The sequence below is a fragment of the Dioscorea cayenensis genome, chromosome 11 (genome assembly GCF_009730915.1).
Source record: "Dioscorea cayenensis subsp. rotundata cultivar TDr96_F1 chromosome 11, TDr96_F1_v2_PseudoChromosome.rev07_lg8_w22 25.fasta, whole genome shotgun sequence".
Classification (NCBI taxonomy): domain Eukaryota; kingdom Viridiplantae; phylum Streptophyta; class Magnoliopsida; order Dioscoreales; family Dioscoreaceae; genus Dioscorea; species Dioscorea cayenensis.
This window is the reverse complement of record NC_052481.1, coordinates 1,224,129-1,246,174: the sequence shown is the minus strand read 5'-3', so window position 1 is coordinate 1,246,174 and position 22,046 is coordinate 1,224,129. Positions and strand designations below refer to the sequence as shown.

General features: G+C 36.1%; 4 protein-coding genes across 4 annotated transcripts; 1 reads left to right on the top strand and 3 right to left on the bottom strand.

The window, feature by feature from the left end:
- Positions 1–80: 80 nt before the first annotated feature.
- Positions 81–6,152, top strand: LOC120272075 (WAT1-related protein At3g30340-like). Its single transcript, XM_039278815.1, is given in 9 exon segments — positions 81–1,992; positions 2,084–2,164; positions 4,164–4,281; positions 4,364–4,426; positions 4,517–4,633; positions 5,091–5,499; positions 5,575–5,640; positions 5,642–5,727; positions 5,841–6,152. Coding segments are annotated over 8 exon segments (1,002 nt in total). The 5' UTR covers positions 81–1,992; positions 2,084–2,145; the 3' UTR covers positions 5,965–6,152.
- Positions 6,153–6,242: 90 nt separating this feature from the next.
- On the bottom strand, positions 6,243–7,937 carry LOC120272196 (reticuline oxidase-like; the record flags this gene model as incomplete). Its single annotated transcript, XM_039278959.1, is given in 3 exon segments — positions 6,243–7,011; positions 7,013–7,204; positions 7,206–7,937. Coding segments are annotated over 3 exon segments (1,632 nt in total), but the record flags the coding sequence as incomplete, so codon positions are not given.
- A 1,814-nt stretch (positions 7,938–9,751) lies between these two features.
- On the bottom strand, positions 9,752–13,169 carry LOC120272157. Its single transcript, XM_039278918.1, has 4 exons — positions 12,156–13,169; positions 10,785–10,964; positions 10,528–10,700; positions 9,752–10,464 (listed from the first exon to the last, which is right to left on the bottom strand). The coding sequence occupies exons 1-3, from the start codon at positions 13,032–13,034 to the stop codon at positions 10,659–10,661; spliced, it is 1,101 nt and encodes a 366-aa protein (XP_039134852.1). The 5' UTR covers positions 13,035–13,169; the 3' UTR covers positions 9,752–10,464; positions 10,528–10,658.
- A 3,191-nt stretch (positions 13,170–16,360) lies between these two features.
- Positions 16,361–20,117, bottom strand: LOC120272148 (protein NTM1-like 9). Its single transcript, XM_039278905.1, has 7 exons — positions 19,885–20,117; positions 19,524–19,795; positions 18,521–18,889; positions 17,950–18,321; positions 17,240–17,860; positions 16,928–16,988; positions 16,361–16,811 (listed from the first exon to the last, which is right to left on the bottom strand). Exons 1-7 carry the CDS (start codon positions 20,048–20,050, stop codon positions 16,522–16,524), a joined length of 2,151 nt encoding a protein of 716 aa, XP_039134839.1. The 5' UTR covers positions 20,051–20,117; the 3' UTR covers positions 16,361–16,521.
- Between the last annotated feature and the right edge of the window lie 1,929 nt (positions 20,118–22,046).

The following is a 22,046-nucleotide window of genomic DNA, read 5'->3' as shown; positions in this document are numbered from 1 at the left end:
GTTTGGCAATTACTGTTGGGGTATAAATGCATGTTCCTTTGGTGTGATGTGTCACATGGATATATTCTAGCCCTGCTAAGTTCCTATTCTAATTGGCAACAAGTGCTATTTGATAATTGATTGTTTTAGTCGCTTATATTGATGCTATGGAGGGCTGTGTTGTGGAATAGCATATTGTAGACTTTTTGTTCATTCTTATTTGTCGTATGTAAACTTGTCATGCTTTGTCATTTTGATGGGCATATATGGTTAATAAACAAATAGTTTGGAGGACTATGCTGTTATCATGCGGGTAAGTACAGATGTGATGAACATGAGAGTAGACTTTTGCATTTTGCAAGTTGCTAGAAGAGCACATGAGAATTTCATTGAACAGAAAATTTTTATTGATCATTGATGTGAGGAAGGGAATTGTCTTACATACTGTCTTTTTCTTTCTTGTGGCTAAACCTGCATTTAGGAAAGAGATGGCTTAACATGATCAACATATATGATTTAAATTTATTTATTTCTTATAACTTGGATGAAATAATGCAAAGATATTTAACAGAGATTTTATTTTTTATTTTTTTATGTACAGATACATTTATTAATGCATAGGACTTGCTAGTTTAAATTCTATGCTGGCAAATAATGTAATTCTCACATTGTTTAGAAAAATGGAACCTTGCATGGCAGCTAGAAGTGGCTGGATAAATTATAAGACTTGTTAGGCAATATTAGGTGAGTAATCTTCAAATTGCTGGCATTAGATGCATTTATAAGGATATGGGTGTTAAAAAAAGAGCCCGGGCATTATTATTATTTAATTAAGGGATATGTCTTTAACTCTCCAAATCTCTTTAATATCAAAATGAAATAATGATGTCAGTTGTTATTCCGAAGACTACAACCATCAAGTTAAAGGTGTAATATCTATAAAATGCCGTTTATTGTGTAAAGGACATATGCTTCTAGAATCTAGAATAAAGTGATCCAAGTTCATTTACTAAAATGATATAATTATCAAAATGAACACATATATTGGTGGAGAGCTGTGGGAAATATATATTTGCTAAAAGGTTTTCACCATTTGTGGATATCTAGTAAAAGTGCCATTAGAAGGTACTCAGAGGCCTAATTTTTAATAAGAATGACAGATAGGGGAGAGTTAAAAGGCTTAGGCTAAATTAAGCCAATTAAGCTAAAAAGGAATTCTTTTAATTGGCCAACTAAAATAGTAAGAGGACTATGGCAAATAATCTACTTTAAAAGGGGGAAATGTACCTGTTTGGAAGGAATAAGGAATTGGAATGGATGTATGAGCAACATTAGAGTAGTTTATGGTTGGACTTTAGAGAATATAGTGGAAGATAGGAGAAGCTTGTAATTGTAAAGTGGTTTATTGATATATTTGGTGGGAATCTGTGGGTCCGTAAGAGATTTTAGAATAGCGGAGTCAGAATTTCAATCGTGCTTCTATTTATTTGGTCAAACAAGATATAGAGGTCTATTTCTTGAGGATCTATTTTAGGCTGTGATGGGACTGTGATTAATTGTTAAGGTGGGAACTTTTTAGAGAATTAATTTTGTTCATCTCTGAATGCTCTATTTTTTAAATTTTTTCACAGGTACAACAAATAGGAAACCTTGGAAAAGGCCAAATTTAGCATAATATCGTAAGCAGGAAGAAACGTTAGTACAAGAATTATCATCTGTATATCAATCGACCTTACACAGCTAGTAGTTTAACTAGAAAACTTGTGTTTAGCATTTATTCTTTTGCTTTCTGTACTTTCATCATACCATCATTATTGTTTATTTATGGTTTTTAAAGTTCTCAGTGATAATATCGTAAGTAGGAAGAAAGTTGTTTATGCAGTATTGGAGTTTATTTTGTTACAGTTTTTCCTACTGGTTGTGATCCTGAATGAAAGTGAATGCAGAACTCAACTATCCCAATGCAATGTGAATTGCCAGCTATGATGGAGTCATGGAGCCATATCATCTGAGGTGATGATTTATTGTGTATGCTCTTTCATGGTCTCTTTTCATGTCTCCTGGTTTTGATTGAATAACTATATGATCTTAGCCACGCTTGCAGCCTCACACTTTTCACATTTTGCTGCATGAGTTTCATATGTTCCTGGCCAACCGATAGCATCTATGATCTGCCTCATTTCAGGTAGATGTGTTGTTATAATTTATATATTGTTGCTGGTAGTTTCTTGATCAGTTTTGTCACTGGTGTTGAACATTTTTGTGCCTGTAAAAGTATCTTCTGAGAAATATTATTATAGATTATTTTATATTCTCTTCCATTACGTGAGTACATGTCCTTTCTTTATATGCTAAAGCTTCAAAGTGCAATATGCAAAACTACATTCAGAATAACATGACATAGAGCATTACTGTTAAAATTTCTTTAATAGTTCTAGTCAAGTGAATATGATAAATTTAATGGTGTTAGGCCTTTCTAACTTAACTTTGTTGACAAAATTGCGGACAAGGAGCATTGTCTTTTAGAGCTTTATGGAGAAAGATCATTAGTTTATTTGCATGCATGCATTATTACCTTTCTTTTATTATATTGAAACCATTTATACTCTATGCTTTTGGATGCTCTGATAGTCCTGTCAAACCTACAGTTTGCTTGGAAAATCTTGGCATCTTCTCCACTTGGAAATTCTATCTTTTTGCTGTCTTTATGTTATGTTATTTAGATATGGCTCCATTGATGCCTTTGAGAATCTAATTCTCTCCTGGTGCTAACATGCACTTCATATGAAGAATGGCTATTGAATTGCCTCTTGCCTTTTGCATTTTGAGCAGGCAAAAGGATGCCCTACCTTAAGGATTAGTTGAAACCAACCATACAATTGTGGCCGTGTCTCTTACTTTCAGGGTGATTCCAACCATTCAAACGCGGTTTTAATGCAATCATGTATTAGATAACTGTTGTATAATTTCAGGTTAGCTATTGCAGGTTAATTATCATCCGACGTCTTTTTAGTGGATGTTGCTTTCTCTCCTGTTACCTTATTTTTCAGTGCGTTGTTTGCTCATTCTATTCTGTGCAAGTGTCAATGTCTTTTTGCTTAGGAGATAAGAGGCCATAGGATTTAACCATGTGTTTATATGGCTTTATCTAAGGATGAAAGCAAGCATTCCTTTTGTGAACAGTGGATTACTGCTGTGTGCTTTATGCCTAATAGAACTTTGCTGCTTGCTTTATCAGATTACTTTATTGGAAGTGATAGGTTTGGTCTTTCATATTGCTGCTGATGTTTTTCTATCATAAGTGGTGCACCTTTACACAATTCCTGATTATTTCATTCTTTGGACTAAGTACAGGTAGCATAATCTAATGACAGATCTTATGATACTATTCATTCACCTCTGATTTGCAGTCAAAAGTCTAAATTGGCTTTCCCTGTTTTAGATGAACAGTCTCCAACGGAGCGCAGGGGCTTGTCCGGGCTGAGCTGGGCTGAATTTATATTTTTCTGTCTTGGGTTCGTGAATTTTCAGCTGAGCCCACCCAACTGGGACCCTCGAGTGGGGTGGGGTTGACCTGTGTCTAGCACTATGGCACCATGGATGTGCACACACTAAATACTAAATCCCACTGGACACATGAGTAGGTTTCTAGCTTGTATTTCTGTAGGCATAGAGAACACATAACAACTCACATTATCAGTAGTCTATCAGATATTGCATAGCAGCATGTCTGTGTCTGTGGAGAGTATAAGATACTTCTGAAGATACTAAGAACAGAAAGAATAGGCAATCCTTATCTCACCTTCCTTCCCATTAGGAAGATGCAAAGCTTCAATCGAAGCAGGTCCCCGGGTAATGAAAACGTGGGATTCCTCTAAGCAAGATATGATGCCAAGTAACCCCTTTGATGGCCGGTAATATTTTTGTTCTATCATATAATTCTTAAAGAGGGATATTGAAGAACAATACCCAGGTGATTAGAAATTGCCAAAGTTTTCAGGAAAGCACTGATTTGACCCCAGGGAATGTGGTCCTTGCTTTTCCAAAGCCTCTATATACCCCTCCTTGCTACCAGAGGTTGAGGTGAAGTGCAGTATAACCAGAGAAAGTGAGAACGGAGATGGGGTCATGGGGAGAGTGGAAACCTGCTATCCTAATGTCACTTGTAGTTGTTGCTTTTGCAGCTATGAACACCATGATCAAGAAGGTGATAGATGAAGGCATGAACAAGTTGGTTCTTATCACTTTCAGGCAGTTGATTGCCACTTTGGTGCTTACTCCCATAGCCTATTTCAGTGAGAGGTATGATGTTTTTATGTGTTTGGTTTTTTTTCTTTCCTTAGTTATGCATATCAACTGCTGATGATTTTGCACTATGGTCCAGGAAATCAAGACCTAAGATGACGACTCAGATTTTTGTTTATCTATTCTTTAGTGCCTTGTTTGGGTATGTAATATGTATGACTGTGAACCTTCTCTCTGTTGCAACTTCATTCATCAATTTTAGTCTGCTCTAAAAAACAATTCTTCTGTGCAGGGCCTCCTTAACTCAGTATTTGTTTTTTCTTGGAATGGAATATACATCTGCAACCTTTGCTTGTGCCTTCCTCAACACAACTCCTGCTCTCACATTTCTGATTGCCGTAGGTTTCAGGTCGGTCTCTCTTTCTCTCTCTCGAATATTTATAGGAAAATGAAGAGATTGGTGACAATGGAACTGATGAAGTGAAAAGGCAAACAGAGGTTTCAATGTTTGCATTTTGACTAGTAGTGCTCAACTTAGTTTGCCTTGTGAAATGGAGGATCTTCATTGAGAGTGGAGAATGTAGGCATTTATAAAGCATGATTAGGATGAGAGGGAATGGAATCTATATAGAAAAAAAAAATATATCAGACCCGCTTGCCCCACACTTGCTTTCATGGAATATGTTCACAACACACCCACTAATCTTTGTTGTCTCCATTTCCTTTCTCCCCATCTTCCCCTATTGAACATTCACCTTACATTGGACTACCCAAATATGGAAGGTCTATTGAGCTAGTGTAGGATATCCATGACAGGGACAACACTATATATATGTACCTACCCTTTATTTTAATTTCTTAATCAGGTTGGAGACTCTGAATTTGAAGAGCAAGACAGGGATAGCCAAGATGCTTGGCACTTTCATGTGCGTCACTGGTGCAATGCTGATGACATTCTACAAAGGCACAACATTGAACAAAACATCTCATATCCCGGTCCCAGTTCACCACCATCAACCCACCACCATTCATGAGCACAGTTCTGAGAAATGGATGCTTGGCTCAATGGCCTTGATAGCTGGCAGCATCAGCTGGTCCTCCTGGTTTGTAGTACAAACAAGGCTTGGCCACAAGTATCCGGCCCTCTATTCATGCACCGCCATCATCTTCTTCATCAGCTTCCTTCAAGCTGCCACACTAAGCATAGTCACTGAACGCCACTTTTCTATTTGGGCTCTAACAAATAAATACGAGATCTTTGTCGTTTTGTTTGCGGTAAGCAACCTTCATTCAATTTATATATTCTTCGGGAAATTTCCTCATCTATATTTATGTTTTAACTTCATGCAGGGGCTTATAGGATCAGGATTCGGGTTCTTGGCAATGTCATGGTGTGTGCAGAAAAGAGGACCTGTTTTTCACAACCGCATTCAGTCCATTGATACAAATCATTGTTGCCGGTGTCGACTTCTGTGTCCTACATGGACCCCTCTACCTTGGAAGGTGGTAACCAACCCTCTAATAGTTTTTCATAGGACATGAAAGAACACTTGCAGTGTTGCTACCAAGTTTGGTCATGAATGTATTGTGATTTTCTCTTGTTTTTTTTGGTGCAGTGTTTTGGGGTCTGGCCTTGTGATTGTAGGACTCTACTTCTTACTCTGGGGCAAGAGCAATGAAGCTCAATGTCCTCCTGTGAAACAAACACAAGAACTTGGTGAGGCACAGACAATTGTGTGACAATCTGAATGAATCCCTCATCTCAAGTTTGTATTTTGTATTTGGTGTGTGGTTTTGAAAAGAGTTGTAATCTTTATTTAGTCTTTACTTTTGTTGCTTAGTATATATTGCATCATCAGAAATATGTAATTGTGTAAGTTCATATTATTAAAATCCACCATCCATGAACACAATCATCAAATGTGAAATTTTTAAGGTGTGTTGAATTTAAAAAGCTAATTAATTAATTAAACTCTCACATCAAAATTTCTCTTTCTGGATGAACATGACATGATAAATATCCAAAGATTTTGATTTAATAATACCTTTAAGAAATACAACAAAAAAATTGTACCCCAATCATCCAGCACTCTGCCCATTCTCTGAACTTACACTAGAACTCAAACGCAGAGGTGGCACACTCTGTGGATTATTAAACACATTATTAGGATCAATAGCTGTCTTAGCCTTAACCAACCTATCATAATTCCCTAAATAATATTTCTCTCCATAAACCCTTGCATTATCCCCATTCAAATCCCAATAATTAACACCTAAATCTAAATCTAAATAATTCACATATGCAGCTCTTGGCCCTTTTGACACTAACCCCCTTGTAAACTCGTAAAATTCTCTTAACCATTCGATGTACTCTTGACCCTTTCCTTCATCCTCAGCCGTCCATTCAATCAGATACTGAATCCCATACAAGTTCCCATCCCGATGCGGGAACGGTAAATCCCCGCCGTTAATCCTACTCATCGCCCCACCGTACGGGTCCAGTATCAAATGAGCTTTGGGCTCCACCACCAGCCATTCAATCACCGCCATCCAATCCTGTCTCGAGATCGGTTCCCTCACGTAATCCGATTTCGCTTTGAAGAATTTCCGGTCGTGCAGGACCCGGTCCTTGAGATCCTCGACCGTCCGGTTCGGTCCTAAACCGGAGAAAAAAACCACCGACTCGATCCAACTCATCTCCTTACAATCCGGTTCAGTCAAACCCAGTTCCGGAAACCACCGGTTCAAAATCTCCAAAGCTTCAGACCTCGGCCCGAGAAAAAAACCCGTTAAAAGTAACAGACAAACCAACGGTTCGGTTCACCATTTGCGGCAAACCAGCCCCAATAAAAACCGAAAGATAAAACTCATCAGGCAAACTCGGACCAACCCGTTGCCACTTATAAACCAAACCGGAAACAAACCGAACCGAACCGGGTCGGTTCACAATAAACCCAGTAACAGTAGTAGGAACAAGGGAGAAGTTGAAGACGCCATGCAAAGACAGCACCCCACGTGCCGCCACCGCCGCCACGAATAGCCCAAAATACGTCTTCACCCATTGACTTCCGGTCAAGAACACGACCAGAAAAGTCAACGAGGATAGCGTCAATGACGTTGTCAGCGGCTAGACCAAACTTGCGAGATAAGAGACCGAAGCCACCGCCGGAGATGTGGCCGCCGATGCCAACGGTAGGGCAAGAGCCGGCGGAGAAGGCGAGGGAGAGATTAAGGGTGGAGATGAAGTGATAGGTTTGACCGAGAGTGGATCCGGTTTGGACCCAGAGGGAGAGGGAGGAAGGGTGGAAGTGGAAATGGTTGAGATTGATAAGGTCAATGAGGGAGAAAGGGAGGGAGGAGAGGTAGGAGAGACCTTCATAGCTGTGACCACCACTGCGGAGACGGATGGAGAGGTGAGAATGGGTGGAGCAGAGGATGGAGGAGATGAGGTCAGCGAGAGAGGAAGGAAGGATGATGATGGAAGGTTTGGGAAGAAGGGTAGAAAAAAAGCGAAGGTTTTGGATTGAGAAGTGGAGGAGATGAGAGAAGGTTGTTGGAGATAATGATGGGGTTGTGAAGTTGAGAACGCCGGCGGTGAGGAGACAAGACGAGATGTTTTTTGGAGGATGTGATAAAGTTGTTGCTATTGCTGTTTCTGTTGCTGTTGAGGAGATGATGGGAAGAGATGGGAGAAGGATGAGAAAAAGGAGGAGAGTGGGTCATTAGGGGTGAGTTTAGAATTAGGGTTAGGGTTAAGGTTAGGAAGAGGGTTTAGGGTTTTATGGAGGGGATGGAGAAAGGAACGGAGATAACAAAGCGTGTGGAGATAGAGTTTGCCGGCCTAGGGGTTTTTAGAGGTTTAAGTTTGAATATTTGTTTTTGTTTGTTTGTTTGTTTGTGTGGATTGATTTAAGTTTTAATTTGATTTTTCTTTTTTTAGAACTATATATATACTCTAAAAATTTGATTTTTAAACTCTGAAATTTATCTTATTTATTATGATAATATTTTTTTTATTATATAGTTTATTATTTAATAAAAATAATTTAAAATATATATTTATCATGATAAGATATTATTTTTATAAGATTAACTTGTGCAAGGTTGTGAGATTGTGAAATGGTTTGTCCATATTATAATATATATACATATATATATAATGGAAGATATTTATTATAAAGGATATGTAAATGAGGGACGTTTATATATAATATATACATATATATATAATGAAAGATATTTATTATAAAGGATATGTAAATGAGGGACGTTTATGGAATATTTTCAAGTTTTAAAAAAAAAATAGAGATAGAGATGAAATAGGAAGAAATATGTGTGGAGAGATGGAGGAAACAGTAAAATCTATGCATCTCATTTTTCACTGTACTATTATTTATAAAAAGTAATATTGAAATGAAAATTTGTTGTAATTATCATAGATTATGTGACCTTATATATATATATATATATATATATATATATAAAAGTATGTTTTATGTTTTGTTTTTAAGTGTTTCGGGTTTGTATAGGTTGGAGGAAGAGAGCGGCAGGGAAAGGGTTGAGACTTGAGTTAGTTTAGTATTGCTGCATCTAATCTTTGTCTCAATGACTTAATAAAGATTCAAATATTCTCAACTTAAGATTATGACATTTGGAGGCCTTTGCTTCACAAGATGCTACTCCCCATTATTGTGCACCCATAAAAAAGTTTATGATTGTGCACTATATAAATCATACTTACGTGTATATATATATACTTGAAAAAAAAAATCATGCTAGACTAATAATTTCAATCAAGTGTTTCTTGGTATATATATACATACATATATATATATATATATTTATTTATTTATTTTTAAAGAAAAGAGTACTCCAATTCCTAATTTTACACGTAACCTTTTGTGTGTTCATTTTTCGGAGAGAGACTTTCTAAAGCGACAAATTATTACCAATTAATTTGTTTTATAAAGATATTTTTTTCTTCTTTTATTTATTGGTTCACAGTTTTGATGGTGATTGAGCTATATATCTTGATAAGAATGATTTTCTCTAATGAGAAGATGGTTTTAAAAATGTCCAGAGTGTAGGTTATAAGTTGCTATCTCTTCACAAATAGATGAAATTTTTTAATGAAAATATTATGTCATGACTCATGCTTGCCATATTGATCTATCTTATATTTCAAAAACATGACCACTAATATATATATATATATATATATATATAGAAAATGAGAGTTTAAGTTGGTTACATGATGACCTATTTAAGTACATAATACAAGTGCTAACTTAATCTATTATCATCAAGCTTTTCCTTCATTAAAAATATAGTTGAAAAACAAGGAATTAAAATAACAAGACAATCTCATATAACAAACAAAAATAGGTGAGATGCATTAAGGTCACAAGGTGTTTATTGATCCTACTGAAATTTATTTAATTCAATATATAGTTAATTTAAAATAAAAAAAAATGAACGTCCTAATACCATGTTTGTGATAGAAATCAATATATATATATAAGTTTCATGAATGTTAAATTTCTCTTCTTATTTACATAATAAATTACAACAGCCAAAATATCTAACTCTTGTATCCTGAAAGCACCAATCTGAAGTTCAGTGTGCAAAGTTAAACAATAGGCCTTCTCTCAGTAATTCCTTCCGGTCCCTTTAAATTCAGTAACTCAGTTTGGTTATTGTTCCATGAACCGGGCTGCGAATAATGATTCGAGCCAGAGATTTGCTGTTTTTCCTTTGCCTTCAGCATGGAAATTCGAACAACGGGACGATCAGAAGTTGTTAGAGATGCAATGGTTGTATTCATAGCGAGCGGTGTTGGCCCCGAGATTTCCTTCATCATCTCATTTCTTGGTCCGTCGGCAAAGACATTGAAAGCATTGAGCTTGGCTTGTAGGCTCTCCAAACCGGCATTATGGCCGGTGTTGCTCGAATGTGGACAACTCATGGTTTCTTTAGTTCCTTGCTGTTCGGAGCAAGAAGAATTGGTTTTCTCCATCCGACTTTTCAGAATGCTTAATCTAGCCATTACAGAGGCATCAACATTATCTCCTTTGTTCGTGTTGCGAATAACAGACTGATGAGATTCGCCACATTTGCTTTTTACTGCATCATCATGATCATCTCCTGTGGGTGGCGCCGTGTCATTCATAGACATAAGCATCACTGGTTTCATTATTTGTGATGGAACCAACAGAGACTCCAATTGATCATGAGTGTTTGCTGCAATGCATACCCGCATTAAGGCTTCAGAAAGAAACTAACTTCAGTAAAACAAAACCTCACCTTGTGTCTGATGCTTTCGATTGTTCAGCTCGATCTCCATTCGTGCTGCTTGAAGGTCACTTTTCATTGAGCATAATGCGGCTTCTGCTTCAATCCAGAGATTCTTGTACAGTAACCAGGGAGGACTACTTTTAAGGTGAGATGGAGGTTTGTCCAATACCCGTTTCAAAGGCCTACAAATAGATTAAGATTGTAAATTGGTATCTCAAACTGGAATTTTTTTTTTTCTGAAACAAGTAATGACTAGTGATTCATACCTGGCTGATGACTTTGTCTTGGTTCATTAAATTCTTGCCACTTCTACGAGCAGCACAATCAACAGACTTATCATTGTTTAGAATAGGATTGACAGACTGCATCTCCATTTTTAGGGCATGCATGCTACTTCCATCAGAAGGGATCCCAGCATCAACCATTGCAATCGGAAGTCCAGCAGCCTTGAGCCCAAGAAAGAGAAAAGTTCAGTGCACCAAACAAAAGGAGAGAGAGGGTATTGCAATACATCCATCGAAAAGTAAGTAAAAGGAAATACAAAATTTAGGATTCTCTTTAAGCCAAAACCTTCGCAAAGTTCATACGTAAAGGACCTATACCACCACAAGCAACCACAAGAAACTATGTTATGGGTAGCAAGATCAACTCTTAAACACCTGAAAAACTCATTAATAAACCATATGTTTGAAAAATACAGGCCTATTAAAATAAGAAATGGCCAAGGAGTAATTCCAATTAATACTATAAGTCTATAACATAATAAACTGACACTTGGCCCAAACCATGTCAGACTTTGGATCAAAGACAAGAAGGAGTTCAAGTAAGAGGGAAAATCAAACAAGTATTGAAGGAGCATTAACAACAACAACAATAACCGCTGTTAATCCCAACTATTTGGACTACATGAATCTTTCCCTCCCATGTTGTTTTATCAAAAGCCAAAGGATTAGATAAACCAAAAACAAACATATCATTATATAAAGTTTTTACTAAACACTTTTTAAATCTACCTCTACCTCTATTATGACCCTCTACCTCAAGAGTTTCCACCATTCTTATGAAGGCATCTACTAATCGTCTCAAGACATGTCCATACTATATTAAATGATTCTCTCTTGACTGGTCAGACTTGTCACCAATAAGTACCACTCCTAATCTATTTTAGATAAATTTCATTCTTTAACTGATCTTCTCTAGTAACACTTGACCCTCTACTTGAAGAAACATTAACAAGAGTCAGGTAATGGTTATCTACAAGATTTATTCTAGTAAAGAAAGGAGCCTGACAAGCTTGCAAGATTCAACAACAGGGAGAATGACCGAGTAAAATGACTGGCCTAAAATCATTCAAAAAGGAATACCATACGCTGTATGCATAAGTGAAAACAAAATAATGGTGATTCTGGTAATAACTCCTAAATTATATATGGAGAACCTATACTCGCCCTGATTCTGAAATTCATATGCATCAACTTACCGCCAGAGCAGAAAAAAAGTCGCATAAAAGAACTCAGAAAAAATTGGGAATTTGCACGTGGGATTAACCAAATCAACAAAAGATCACATATCGTACAGTACTAAGTCAATGCCACTCTATTGCATCTAAAATAATTTGCAAACTTCAGATTGTTTACCTTTCCTTTGTTCCTGGAGAATGCTTCAAGATTGTTGATTAATCCCTGGAGGACCTCAAAGTCATTTTCCCTCAAGTCATTGCCGCCGGGAAAATTAGTAGATAAAAGCACTTGTGATAAATTATGCATCGCCTTGATGACTAGTTGCACACCTCCTGCTTGTGAACATTTCTCAGAAACAGAACATGAACCCAGCGGCTTGACCTCACCAGGCAAATTCATGAATGTCTCTTTAGCATAAAAATGCGGATCAGATAAGTGATCTTGAACTGCAGTATTAACACAACCCTCTAACTTGATGGTTTCATCCTCAATTGGAGCACGATTAATGGCAAGAACACCTGCTTCTAGACAAAGTTGTCCATCATCCTTGAATTGAGAATCTCTTTCACAAGCCTTGCTTGTTTCCCTGATCTGTTCTTTAAAGCTCTCCGAATTCGGAATCCTTGTTCTGTTCTGATTCTCTGCATCATCTGACCTTCTATTCATAAGAACAAATTTTTCCTGGGCTTTTGGTAGACCAATAGCAATGGGCTCCCTCAGAAAAGAAGAATCTTGACCATTTGCGTCATATACCCTTCTTCCATCTTCATCAAGTGTTGCTGGACAACTACAGGCAAAAGGTAAATGTGTTTGCACTTGATCCAAATTGCAGCAACTTTTTGATTCCATCACCACATTTGGAAAACTAATCGACTTCATGCTAGGTGGTGTATGTTTAGGAGCTGCAACTCCTTTCCAACATGGTGAGTCTTCAGCAAGGTTATCTTGATCCACTGTTTCTGAAGGAACTTGCATGAATATATTGGAGGTACAAGGGTTACTTTCAGAGTTCGAAGATTTAGAGGGACTCAGCTCATTGATTCTAAAAGGGTCCATTTAAGTTTCCAGTACCCAGCTCACCAGCTGAAGGTGAGCCATTCTTCAATGAATAAGAACTCTTATATTTGTCTGCATGGCTATTCACTCTTCCCCTATTCCAGTAGCCTTCTTTACTTTCAATAGTTATCCGCATGCTAGGGTCTCTTGCCTTGGCAGGTAAATTTTTGCTGGCAGTGTCCATGTCCTCATGATGAAACCAAGAAGATTCATATGTTGATGTGCTTTTATCAGCAGGTGAATTTGTTCTTGGGGATAACTGGGTATTTAGTGTCTGTGTGGAGTTAGTTGTAGATGAATAGAAACCTATAGGAGTCACTAAGCATGAATCATGCTGCACAACAAATTCATTGTCTAAAGACTTTGAATTGCTTGACCAGACAGGAATCCCTACAGAAATTGATTCTGGGAAATATGTATATGGTATTTCAGAACTAGATGCATTTGTGAGCAAACACGAAGACCCAAAATTGTCATACTGTGGTGCAACATTTTCTTCATAAGCCGGCTGACGTCCATTATAAGGCCATCCTGAACAACCCAATTCAGAGGGAGCCCTTTCTGAAAATGGATTCACATGCTTCCCAAGCCAAACACTGGAAATATCCTCATAAGCTGCAAGGCCTCCATAAGTACCTTCTGTAAAATAAACAATAAAAGATTTACACAATGTATATGGTCTCTAAAATGTATATTCTTACATTACCCTATTTCATTATTTCATAAGATGGCACAAAGATACCAAAATACTAATATAATTAAAAACGCTAGGCGCCCTTAAGACACTAAGATTTTTTATTGCCTAAGGCGAGAGGCGCCACGAAAGACGCATGCCCGAGCGAAGTAGAGCACTAGTTAATAAATAACTTTTATATATGTATATAGGAATATTTAAAGTCAAGCAAAGCATAAAATCAAATAAAGTATAACACAAAGTCAAGCAAAACACTTCCTAGAAATCTAGAACTACTCAAGTGCAAATTCTGTGTTCATAAGTCATCTAATTCTACAATATAATCATCCTCATCATCTAAACTAACTTCAAGTTCATCACTAGATTTAGAGTGCAATTTTTGCTGTCTTTTTTAGTTTCTCTAATTAATCAGTTAATCCCGTAATTTACTCATTATTTTTTTAAAAAATAGCAGTTGTACACTTAAATCACCTAATTTTTTTCACCTAAATTTATTTCATTCCTTATTCATAAGTGTCTTTTTAAAATCACCTAGGTTTTTCCCCTAAACTTATTTCACTCCTTATTAGTAAGTGTGCCCTTCTAAAATTGCCTAGTTTTTCTCCCCTAAATTTATTTTCTTTTTTATTAGTAGGTGTGCCTTTTTAAAGTCTAGTTATTCTCTCCTAAATTTATTTTCTTCCTTAGTAGTAAGTGTGCCTTTTTAAAATTCCAATTAACACTAATTGAAAGCATTAAACATAAGAACTGATAGCAAAAAAAAGAGAGGTGCTCCTTTATTATCCTGGTCTGGCCTAGCCTGGCAAGGCAAAAAAGCACTCGCCTCATTAACCTCGCCTTGAGGGTGTTGAGGCGCTAAGACCTCGCCTCGCCTTACTAAAGCGCCTTTCTCACTTTTAGAAACACTGCAAACTACAAATTGTGGGACATCTTGCTATGTAAAATACTTGAGCCTAAAATATGATGACAAAAATATAAACCATCTACCTATTATAAAAAACAATCATAAATCACTTATCATATCTTACGCCAATGCATCAGGAAGAAAAAAAGTGGTCCTTAAAGAGCTACAAGGGAATCCAAGCTAGACTAGAGAAAGACAACCTACATTGATTCAATGTTGAATTCTTCAAGCAAAGGGATAAAGATGGTCCATAACATATGGGGAAGTGAAGAAATACAACACAAGCATGAGTCAAAAACTAAGCATATCTTCAATACAATAATTGATAAATAAGTAAGTCACACAACCTAAAAGTAGGTAAAGTTCAAAATGTTATCATTTTTCAAGAGTTAATTTCGTTCACAAAATGAATGATCATTCCTTTCCATGAATTCTACAACAAATGCCAAAATCAAGAAGGAAATGGATGAGCAACGACCACACACATCATGGATTAGTGATTTAGAATCAGAGATTATAGAAATGAAACACAAATAGCAAAATGAAATCACAATAATAGGTAATAGAATCGCATGATCAAACAAGTATAACCCTAAATTGAAGTGGGGATACCGTTCTGAAAGGAAAACGCATCGTAGTTGGAGCTCTTGCCGAACAGAGAAGAAGCCGCAACAACACCGCTCAATCCCTCAGCTCGCTCAAGATCAAGCCCATCATCGACAGCTGATTCGTAACACGGTTGATTAGACGATGAAGACTGGATGGAAGTCCTACAGCCCGCCACGGAAGAGAAGCTAGACGGGGAAGGAGCTGGAGGCGGTGGTGGTGGTTGGGTCTTTGGGCGGTCGAGCTTGAATGGTGGGGCGTTGGGTGAAAGAACGAATGAAGACCAAGAGATGGGCGATGAAGACGGTGAGGGATGGCCGCGATTGGAAGCATCGAAGGTAGCGCCGAGAAAGTTCATCTTCGTCGGCTCCGGTGAGGCGGAGGATGGCCGGAGAAGGTCGAGAAGCGAAGACGATGACGAAGGAGAAAGGTTGCTGTTTTGCTTGGCCTTCTGGTTTTGGTCTAACTTTTTAACTGGAACTTGAAAATTAGTATATTTTATTCCCTTTTTACGATAACAACCCTCCATATTTTTTTAATTAAGCTTTTATTGGGCAACCCCTAAAAAATAGTGAAACTACTTTTATTAATTCCTCTTGAGTTTTTTTATTATTAGATGCCAGTTACTTCTTCTCTCAGTTTTGTTTATATACAAATCTCTGGATCTTTTATTTAAAAATAGATTAAAAAAAATTTATACAAGTCTTAAAGAGTAAAATTTCATGTTTATCCGAGTTAAAATTCAGAAATCAAATAAAGTAGAATTTAGAAATGGATGATTACCTATATCTGAAAAATCAATACTAAATGTACATATACATTTTAAATTACATTTTCTTCAAAATGTATATATAACTGTATAAATTTATTCTTACTGCAATAAAAACAACGATTGCTGCATATAAATAATCAAGCTCAGCTCAAAAATTAGTTAATCAATAAAAGTGCACAAAAAATAGAGGTTAAAATAGCTCCAACAACAGCCTGCCTAACAGAATAGTAACATACATACATATATATATATGTGTATGCACATAGGCAATTATAGGCATTTAAAGGGGTAAATATGCAAAGGAAAATAGGTGGCCAGTAAATAATCAAACAAGGTACATACCTAACTACTAAGACAAAACAAGCAGCCGTTAATACCATAGGCTGAAAGAGAGTGCAATCCAATTCATACTGATTGGAGAATCTTGTTACAAGCTCAAAAGATGCGATATTTACAGAGATACACAAACACATATAACACTAAATTATACAAATATAAATACGCCGATAATCTACAACACTTGAGGAAATACACCCCTTCGCAATCCGAAGCACATAAAAAAACATAGGACTAACATGATCAAACACATTAGATAAATAGTAGCAGAACCAGTGAACTTCTTGTTAGTAGTGATGGATGTCAGAGGAGTATTGTGGTTAATCTTTGAGTCCATTGATGTATTCCTCCTATTGCTCCCATTGGAGTAATTTGTTAATTTTGATCTCAACCTCAGAGTAGGTCCAGAGTCCTGAAGAGTCTCCAGCTGAACAGAAATGCTCTTCTGAGTGATGGTGTTAATCTCTGCAGGAGACAAGCAGAAAGTCAGCCCACAAGAAAAACAATAAAAATTTAAAACGCTGAAGGACCATCCATCTCCAAATCAAAGGTAATAAAGCAAGGAAAAATCAGTTCATTACCATAGCTAGCTAAGTTGTTGTGCTTATCTGGGTGTGCAGTGTGTAAAACTTCATCTTCATCCTGCAGATGTCAGTAAATTGATTATTATGTACCGCATGCAATACCATAAACACACTTTTCCAACTAAATAGAATATTAGTTTCTCTGTGTGTATAACCATGTAAATTTTGTCAAATTGTGGATCTTCTTGTAACTATTCAAATTTTGTAATAGCATATGCACAATCACAATTTTAGAAGGACGAGTATGAGTTCCAGTGGAGCCAAAAAAAAAAAAAAATCAAATCAAATCAATTAAGTAACATGTATTACCTCAGCCTTGCTTTCCCTGACCACATTATTGACCTCCAAATTGCCATTGTTATCATCAAGCAAACAATTAGATACCTCAGTATTGCTAGAGTTGCAATCCCCCATCTCAGGAACATAATCATCTTTTTGATAACTGTTCACTCCAGTGTCAAGTTGATTAACCTCCTGACCATCTTTATTATTGCTTGATGCAACAGTTGCCACACTAAATTCATCATCATTTTTAGTATCACTTGATTCTTCGTTGCCAAATGACAATTGTTCCTCATCAAACGGAAGTTGCAACCGAATCCTTCTGAATGCAGTGCCTTGGTTGGCTAACATGTTGGTCATGCTATTACGGTACTGAGGCTGATGTCTGCGGATAACTACTTCAGTCTCCTCTGAATGACCTTCTTGGTTAAAATTATTCTGATAGGTTGAATCTGCAAAACTATGGAGCAAATCATAGGCTGAATCTGCCGCAGAATCCACAAGAGAAACCTCAGGTGCAGAACTTTCAGTGGACAATAAGGATACAGGTGCAATCTCTTGTTGTATGTTAGAACTAACATGCAGAGAATCTCTAATTAACAATGGAGGCTGGAATGACCAGTCAGAAGCACCCGGAGGCAGACCACACTGCAATACAGATGTAATTCCTTATATCAAGCAAATAAATTCATGGAAACAACAGACGACCTAGAATTTTCAAGAAAGTTCATCCTCACCTCTGCTAATCCTACTTCAGTATCAGCATCACTGATAGATCCATTATCCTTCACTGAAGGTGACTCCCCCAAGGGTGCACCTGTAAAACTTTGTCCTTCTACGGATATCTCAGGAATGCAGCTCTGTAAACAGAAGTCCCCAGAGGAATCTTCATCTTGATGGCTGAGAATTGCATCCAAGAATGCAGCAATGCTTGGATCATCACTAACACCCTCAAGCAATCCCATATCTGAGCCAATGGCAGGATTGTCAGTGAAAGGATAGTTTGTGTATGGGAGCGCTGGCGAAGAAACATTGGGAAACCCATCAAAATAAATCTGATCATATTGGGCATCACAAATTTGCGCTATCTCATGCATCAAGAGATGATCCTGCATTTACGAATAACATGCATGATTAGTTTGAATGTCATTATCAAGGAAAAGTCTTACAAGAATCACAAGAATGCAGGTAAACTGCAAAGAAAACATGAAGATAATGAAGAGGATAAGCGCTTTCAAGAAAATGTAAGAAGCAAAACAATAGGCTAACCTCATCAAAGAAGCAAACTATCAGATGTAATCTTCTTACCTCTGTTTCTTCTTCAGCCTGAGGAAAACCTGAATCCCGAGAAACATTGCTATTGAAGTTGTCACTCTCTGGTTTTACAGTGTAGACCGCTGGGTATTCCGCTTTATCTGCTAGCCACCTCTCAATACCTGATGATTGCTTTTCAGTAGAATCAGGCAAAGATTGTGGAACACCTTGTCCAATTGACACAGGAAGCTTTTGGTTCACGGGCGAGGCAAGTTCTACTGATGCATCGGGTTCCTGTGGGATTTCATCAGGAGAAGATCTGGGAGGTGAAGGAGACACCTCATTTATCTCCATCTCATCAATATTAGGACTTGGACTCCTTTCTTCAGGCTTTCTAAACAAGCGGCAAAGAACAAAACCACCCTGTACAAGATGTAGAATACATTAACCATCTCCAGCATAACATAACTAGCAAGTTCCATAATAATTGAAACAAGAAAATGCGTCTGTACTAAAGATAGCACTTGCCAAGTTTCGTTTGGAAAAAGGAAGCACCTTAAAAATGGCAGTCAACTCAGTGCAGAAAATGTAAAAGAATAAATCAATTAATTAATAACTGTATGCTCAAACAAATCACACTGTAGGACCTGCAAACCTGTTTCATCTTTGGTGAATAAACAAGTCATGAGATATAATATAGGAGAAATAACTGCACAGATCCTCAAATGAGGTTGCACTTCATTAATTCCAGAAGTTGCAATCTTTATTCTAAGCCTTTCCCTCATCCACAACCCAAATAATGTCAAACTCCCTTCTTCTTCTTTCTGTGTGTGTGTGTGTGTGTGTGATCCGAAGATTTACACAAGAGAGGTAATTGATGGCAATTAACGAAATGAAATCCTAGGAACTCAGAAATCACACAAGATTGGCGCACTCAATTTAGGACATACAATATGTTCAAATCATAAACATCACGAAGTGAAAAACACACACTTTAGTCCAACAGACAAAATTAGTAAGCAAAAGAACCACAAAAGAAACGGGAAAACAAAGATACCTGCTCGCCGCATTCGAAGTCAGGCTCAGTAGTCCTGTACTCGTGCATGATCCAGTTGGTTCGAACGCCCTTGGGAGCACGGCCACGGTGAAAGACAAGAGTTTTTTTCATGCCAACAACCAAGGAACGAGACCGAATGGTGCGATCCTTGCCAGTAGCCTTCCAGTACCCCGCCTCCGTCGCACGGTTCGACCTATGGCCATTAGGGTACTTCCGATCTCTCGGCGAGAAGAAAAACCACTCCGGATCATCAGATCGTATCAGCGACTTATCTAATCACAGATTCAAACACACAAAACCAAAAGAAATCAAACGAAAGCTAAAAGAGGGAAATCGAAAAACAACTACAAGATCAACATACCAGGGAGATCCCAGGGCTCGCACTTGCAGACATCGATCTCAGGGATAACCTCAACGTCGGAGCGGATACGTCCATTGATCTTACGCTTGAGGTAGTGATTGATGAGCTCCTCATCGGTGGGATGGAAGCGGAAACCAAGAGGAAGGGATCCCAAAGGCACCGTCATCTCCAACTAGAAAATCGAGCTCAGAGATGAGATCGAAATGGAGATTGGAATGGAATTCTAAAACCCTAGAAATGGGAGCTTGGAACGGGAAAGGAAGGAAACGAGAAGGAAGGGGGAAAGTGGTGAGAAAAGCGCGTGTTTCGGGTTTGGGCTTTTATAGATGGAGATATAACGGATGCGGATGCAAATGATAGGGGTATCGGATTCGATTTTTTTAGATCCGATATGGTATCTGAATCATTGGATCCAGAATTCTGCATCCGAGAAGATGTTTCCGTCACTCTCCATAATCACACTTTTCTTTGTTTCCCTTTTTTTAATTATTATTTAATTACTAAAAGACTTCTACATATTTTTGCAGCATAAAAAAATTAAATGGACTTAAAAATGTGAATTTTTACAATTATGTAAAATAATTGGACATTAATAATTTAATTTATCCCAATATTCCCACCACCCCGCTATCTCCGCTGATCTTTCAATGTGATTCTAATTTGTTTTGTTTTCGCTAGTCCTTCAGTATGATCTCAGTGTGTTTTTTTATTCATCTTTTAATATGGTTAATCCTATTTTTTCACTCTTGTTGATTTATTTTATTTCTATTTTTTCTCAGTATTATTTTTTATTTTAATAAATTTATGCTTTATTCATCTTTTTAAAAAAATATATATATTTAAAAATTTTCTACTATATACACAAGTGAAATATATTATTTTATTTTGATAATTATTTTTTTCTATTAAAATTTGCTAAATAGAAAAACTACATTGATACAATCACACCATGATAATAGTGCAGCTGTTAAAACGTTTATAACTGCAGTAAATTATTCATTAAAAAAATTACTGATAGTACAATGTTAATTCATCACAGATTGCAAAAAAATAAAAATAAATAACAAACAAACATGTCTCAAGTGTTTATCCTGCTTTTCAAAATATTATACACTATGGTTTAATTTTATTTATCTTGTTTGTTAAGCATAATATGTAAAATGAAATAGTATTAAATCTTTTCAGCGTTGTATAACAAAGCATACGGACAAAAAGAATATGTAAATAAATAGTATTAAAATTTAAAAAGTTGTATATAAAAAAGATATGCAAAGGATAAAACTATTACTTCCATTCCAAAATATATGTCTTAGAAAATATATTATTTTAAAATAATTATCATTTTATAATATTAAATATAATATTTATTTTTTCTCAATTTTACGCATCTTTAATTTTTTAAATTATATAAATAAAAAAATAATATTTATAGTCCTAAAAAAATACATGATTTCAAAAAAATAATTAAGTAATTAGTTATTTTTTATGTTAAAATTTAGATAATTTAATGATCTATGTGCAACATCTTTAATGACATATATTTAGAAAATAAAGGAGTATATAACACATATACTTTCTCTGTGTTTTTTCCTTATAATCTGTTGAAACTATTTTTTATTTTTTTATTTTTTTCACATTAAATATTTTTTTAAAATTTAATTTTTTATTTAATATATTTATATATTTTTTAATAAATCATATTCAACAAGTATTAAATCATATATTGGAGTTTTCAAATATGAATAATTTTTAAAAATAATAAGATTTTTTTATAAAAATATAAATAACCAATTACTTCTAATTAATTTTTTTATCATTGTAGACTAAATAAAATTGACAACTTAAAAAAATATTTAAAAAAACAAAGAGTAAAATATCATTAAATAATTGTATTCTATCCCATTAATAGCACTTATGACTTTTGTCAAAATTAAAAATAATTAAAAAAAAAAAACCAACATGACCACTACAAAGTAGTCGAAGATTCAAGCATTCAACTCTCTCGGCTGCATAGTTTGGTAAAAGTCTCTGTTTAAAATGATTTGTCCACACGTTAAATGGAAACAAAATAAATCATTGATAGACCATAAACTTTAAATCAATACATAATTCACTAAATTACAAAAAAAAATTAATAAATTTAGCAACTAATTTTCTCGATT

Bases quoted from the DNA above. Each gene is read 5' to 3' on its own strand.
- LOC120272157 (XM_039278918.1), bottom strand. From the start codon at position 13,034: ATGGACCCTTTTAGAATCAATGAGCTGAGTCCCTCTAAATCTTCGAAC. The intron at 10,965-12,155 runs GTAAACAATCTG...CTTGGGCTCAAG, and splicing joins TCTCCAGGAACAAAGGAAAG to GCTGCTGGACTTCCGATTGC. The intron at 10,701-10,784 runs GTATGAATCACT...ATCTATTTGTAG, and splicing joins AAGACAAAGTCATCAGCCAG to GCCTTTGAAACGGGTATTGG.
- LOC120272148 (XM_039278905.1), bottom strand. From the start codon at position 20,050: ATGACGGTGCCTTTGGGATCCCTTCCTCTTGGTTTCCGCTTCCATCCC. The intron at 19,796-19,884 runs GTATGTTGATCT...ATCTGTGATTAG, and splicing joins CGAGCCCTGGGATCTCCCTG to ATAAGTCGCTGATACGATCT. The intron at 18,322-18,520 runs GTAAGAAGATTA...TCGTAAATGCAG, and splicing joins AGGCTGAAGAAGAAACAGAG to GATCATCTCTTGATGCATGA.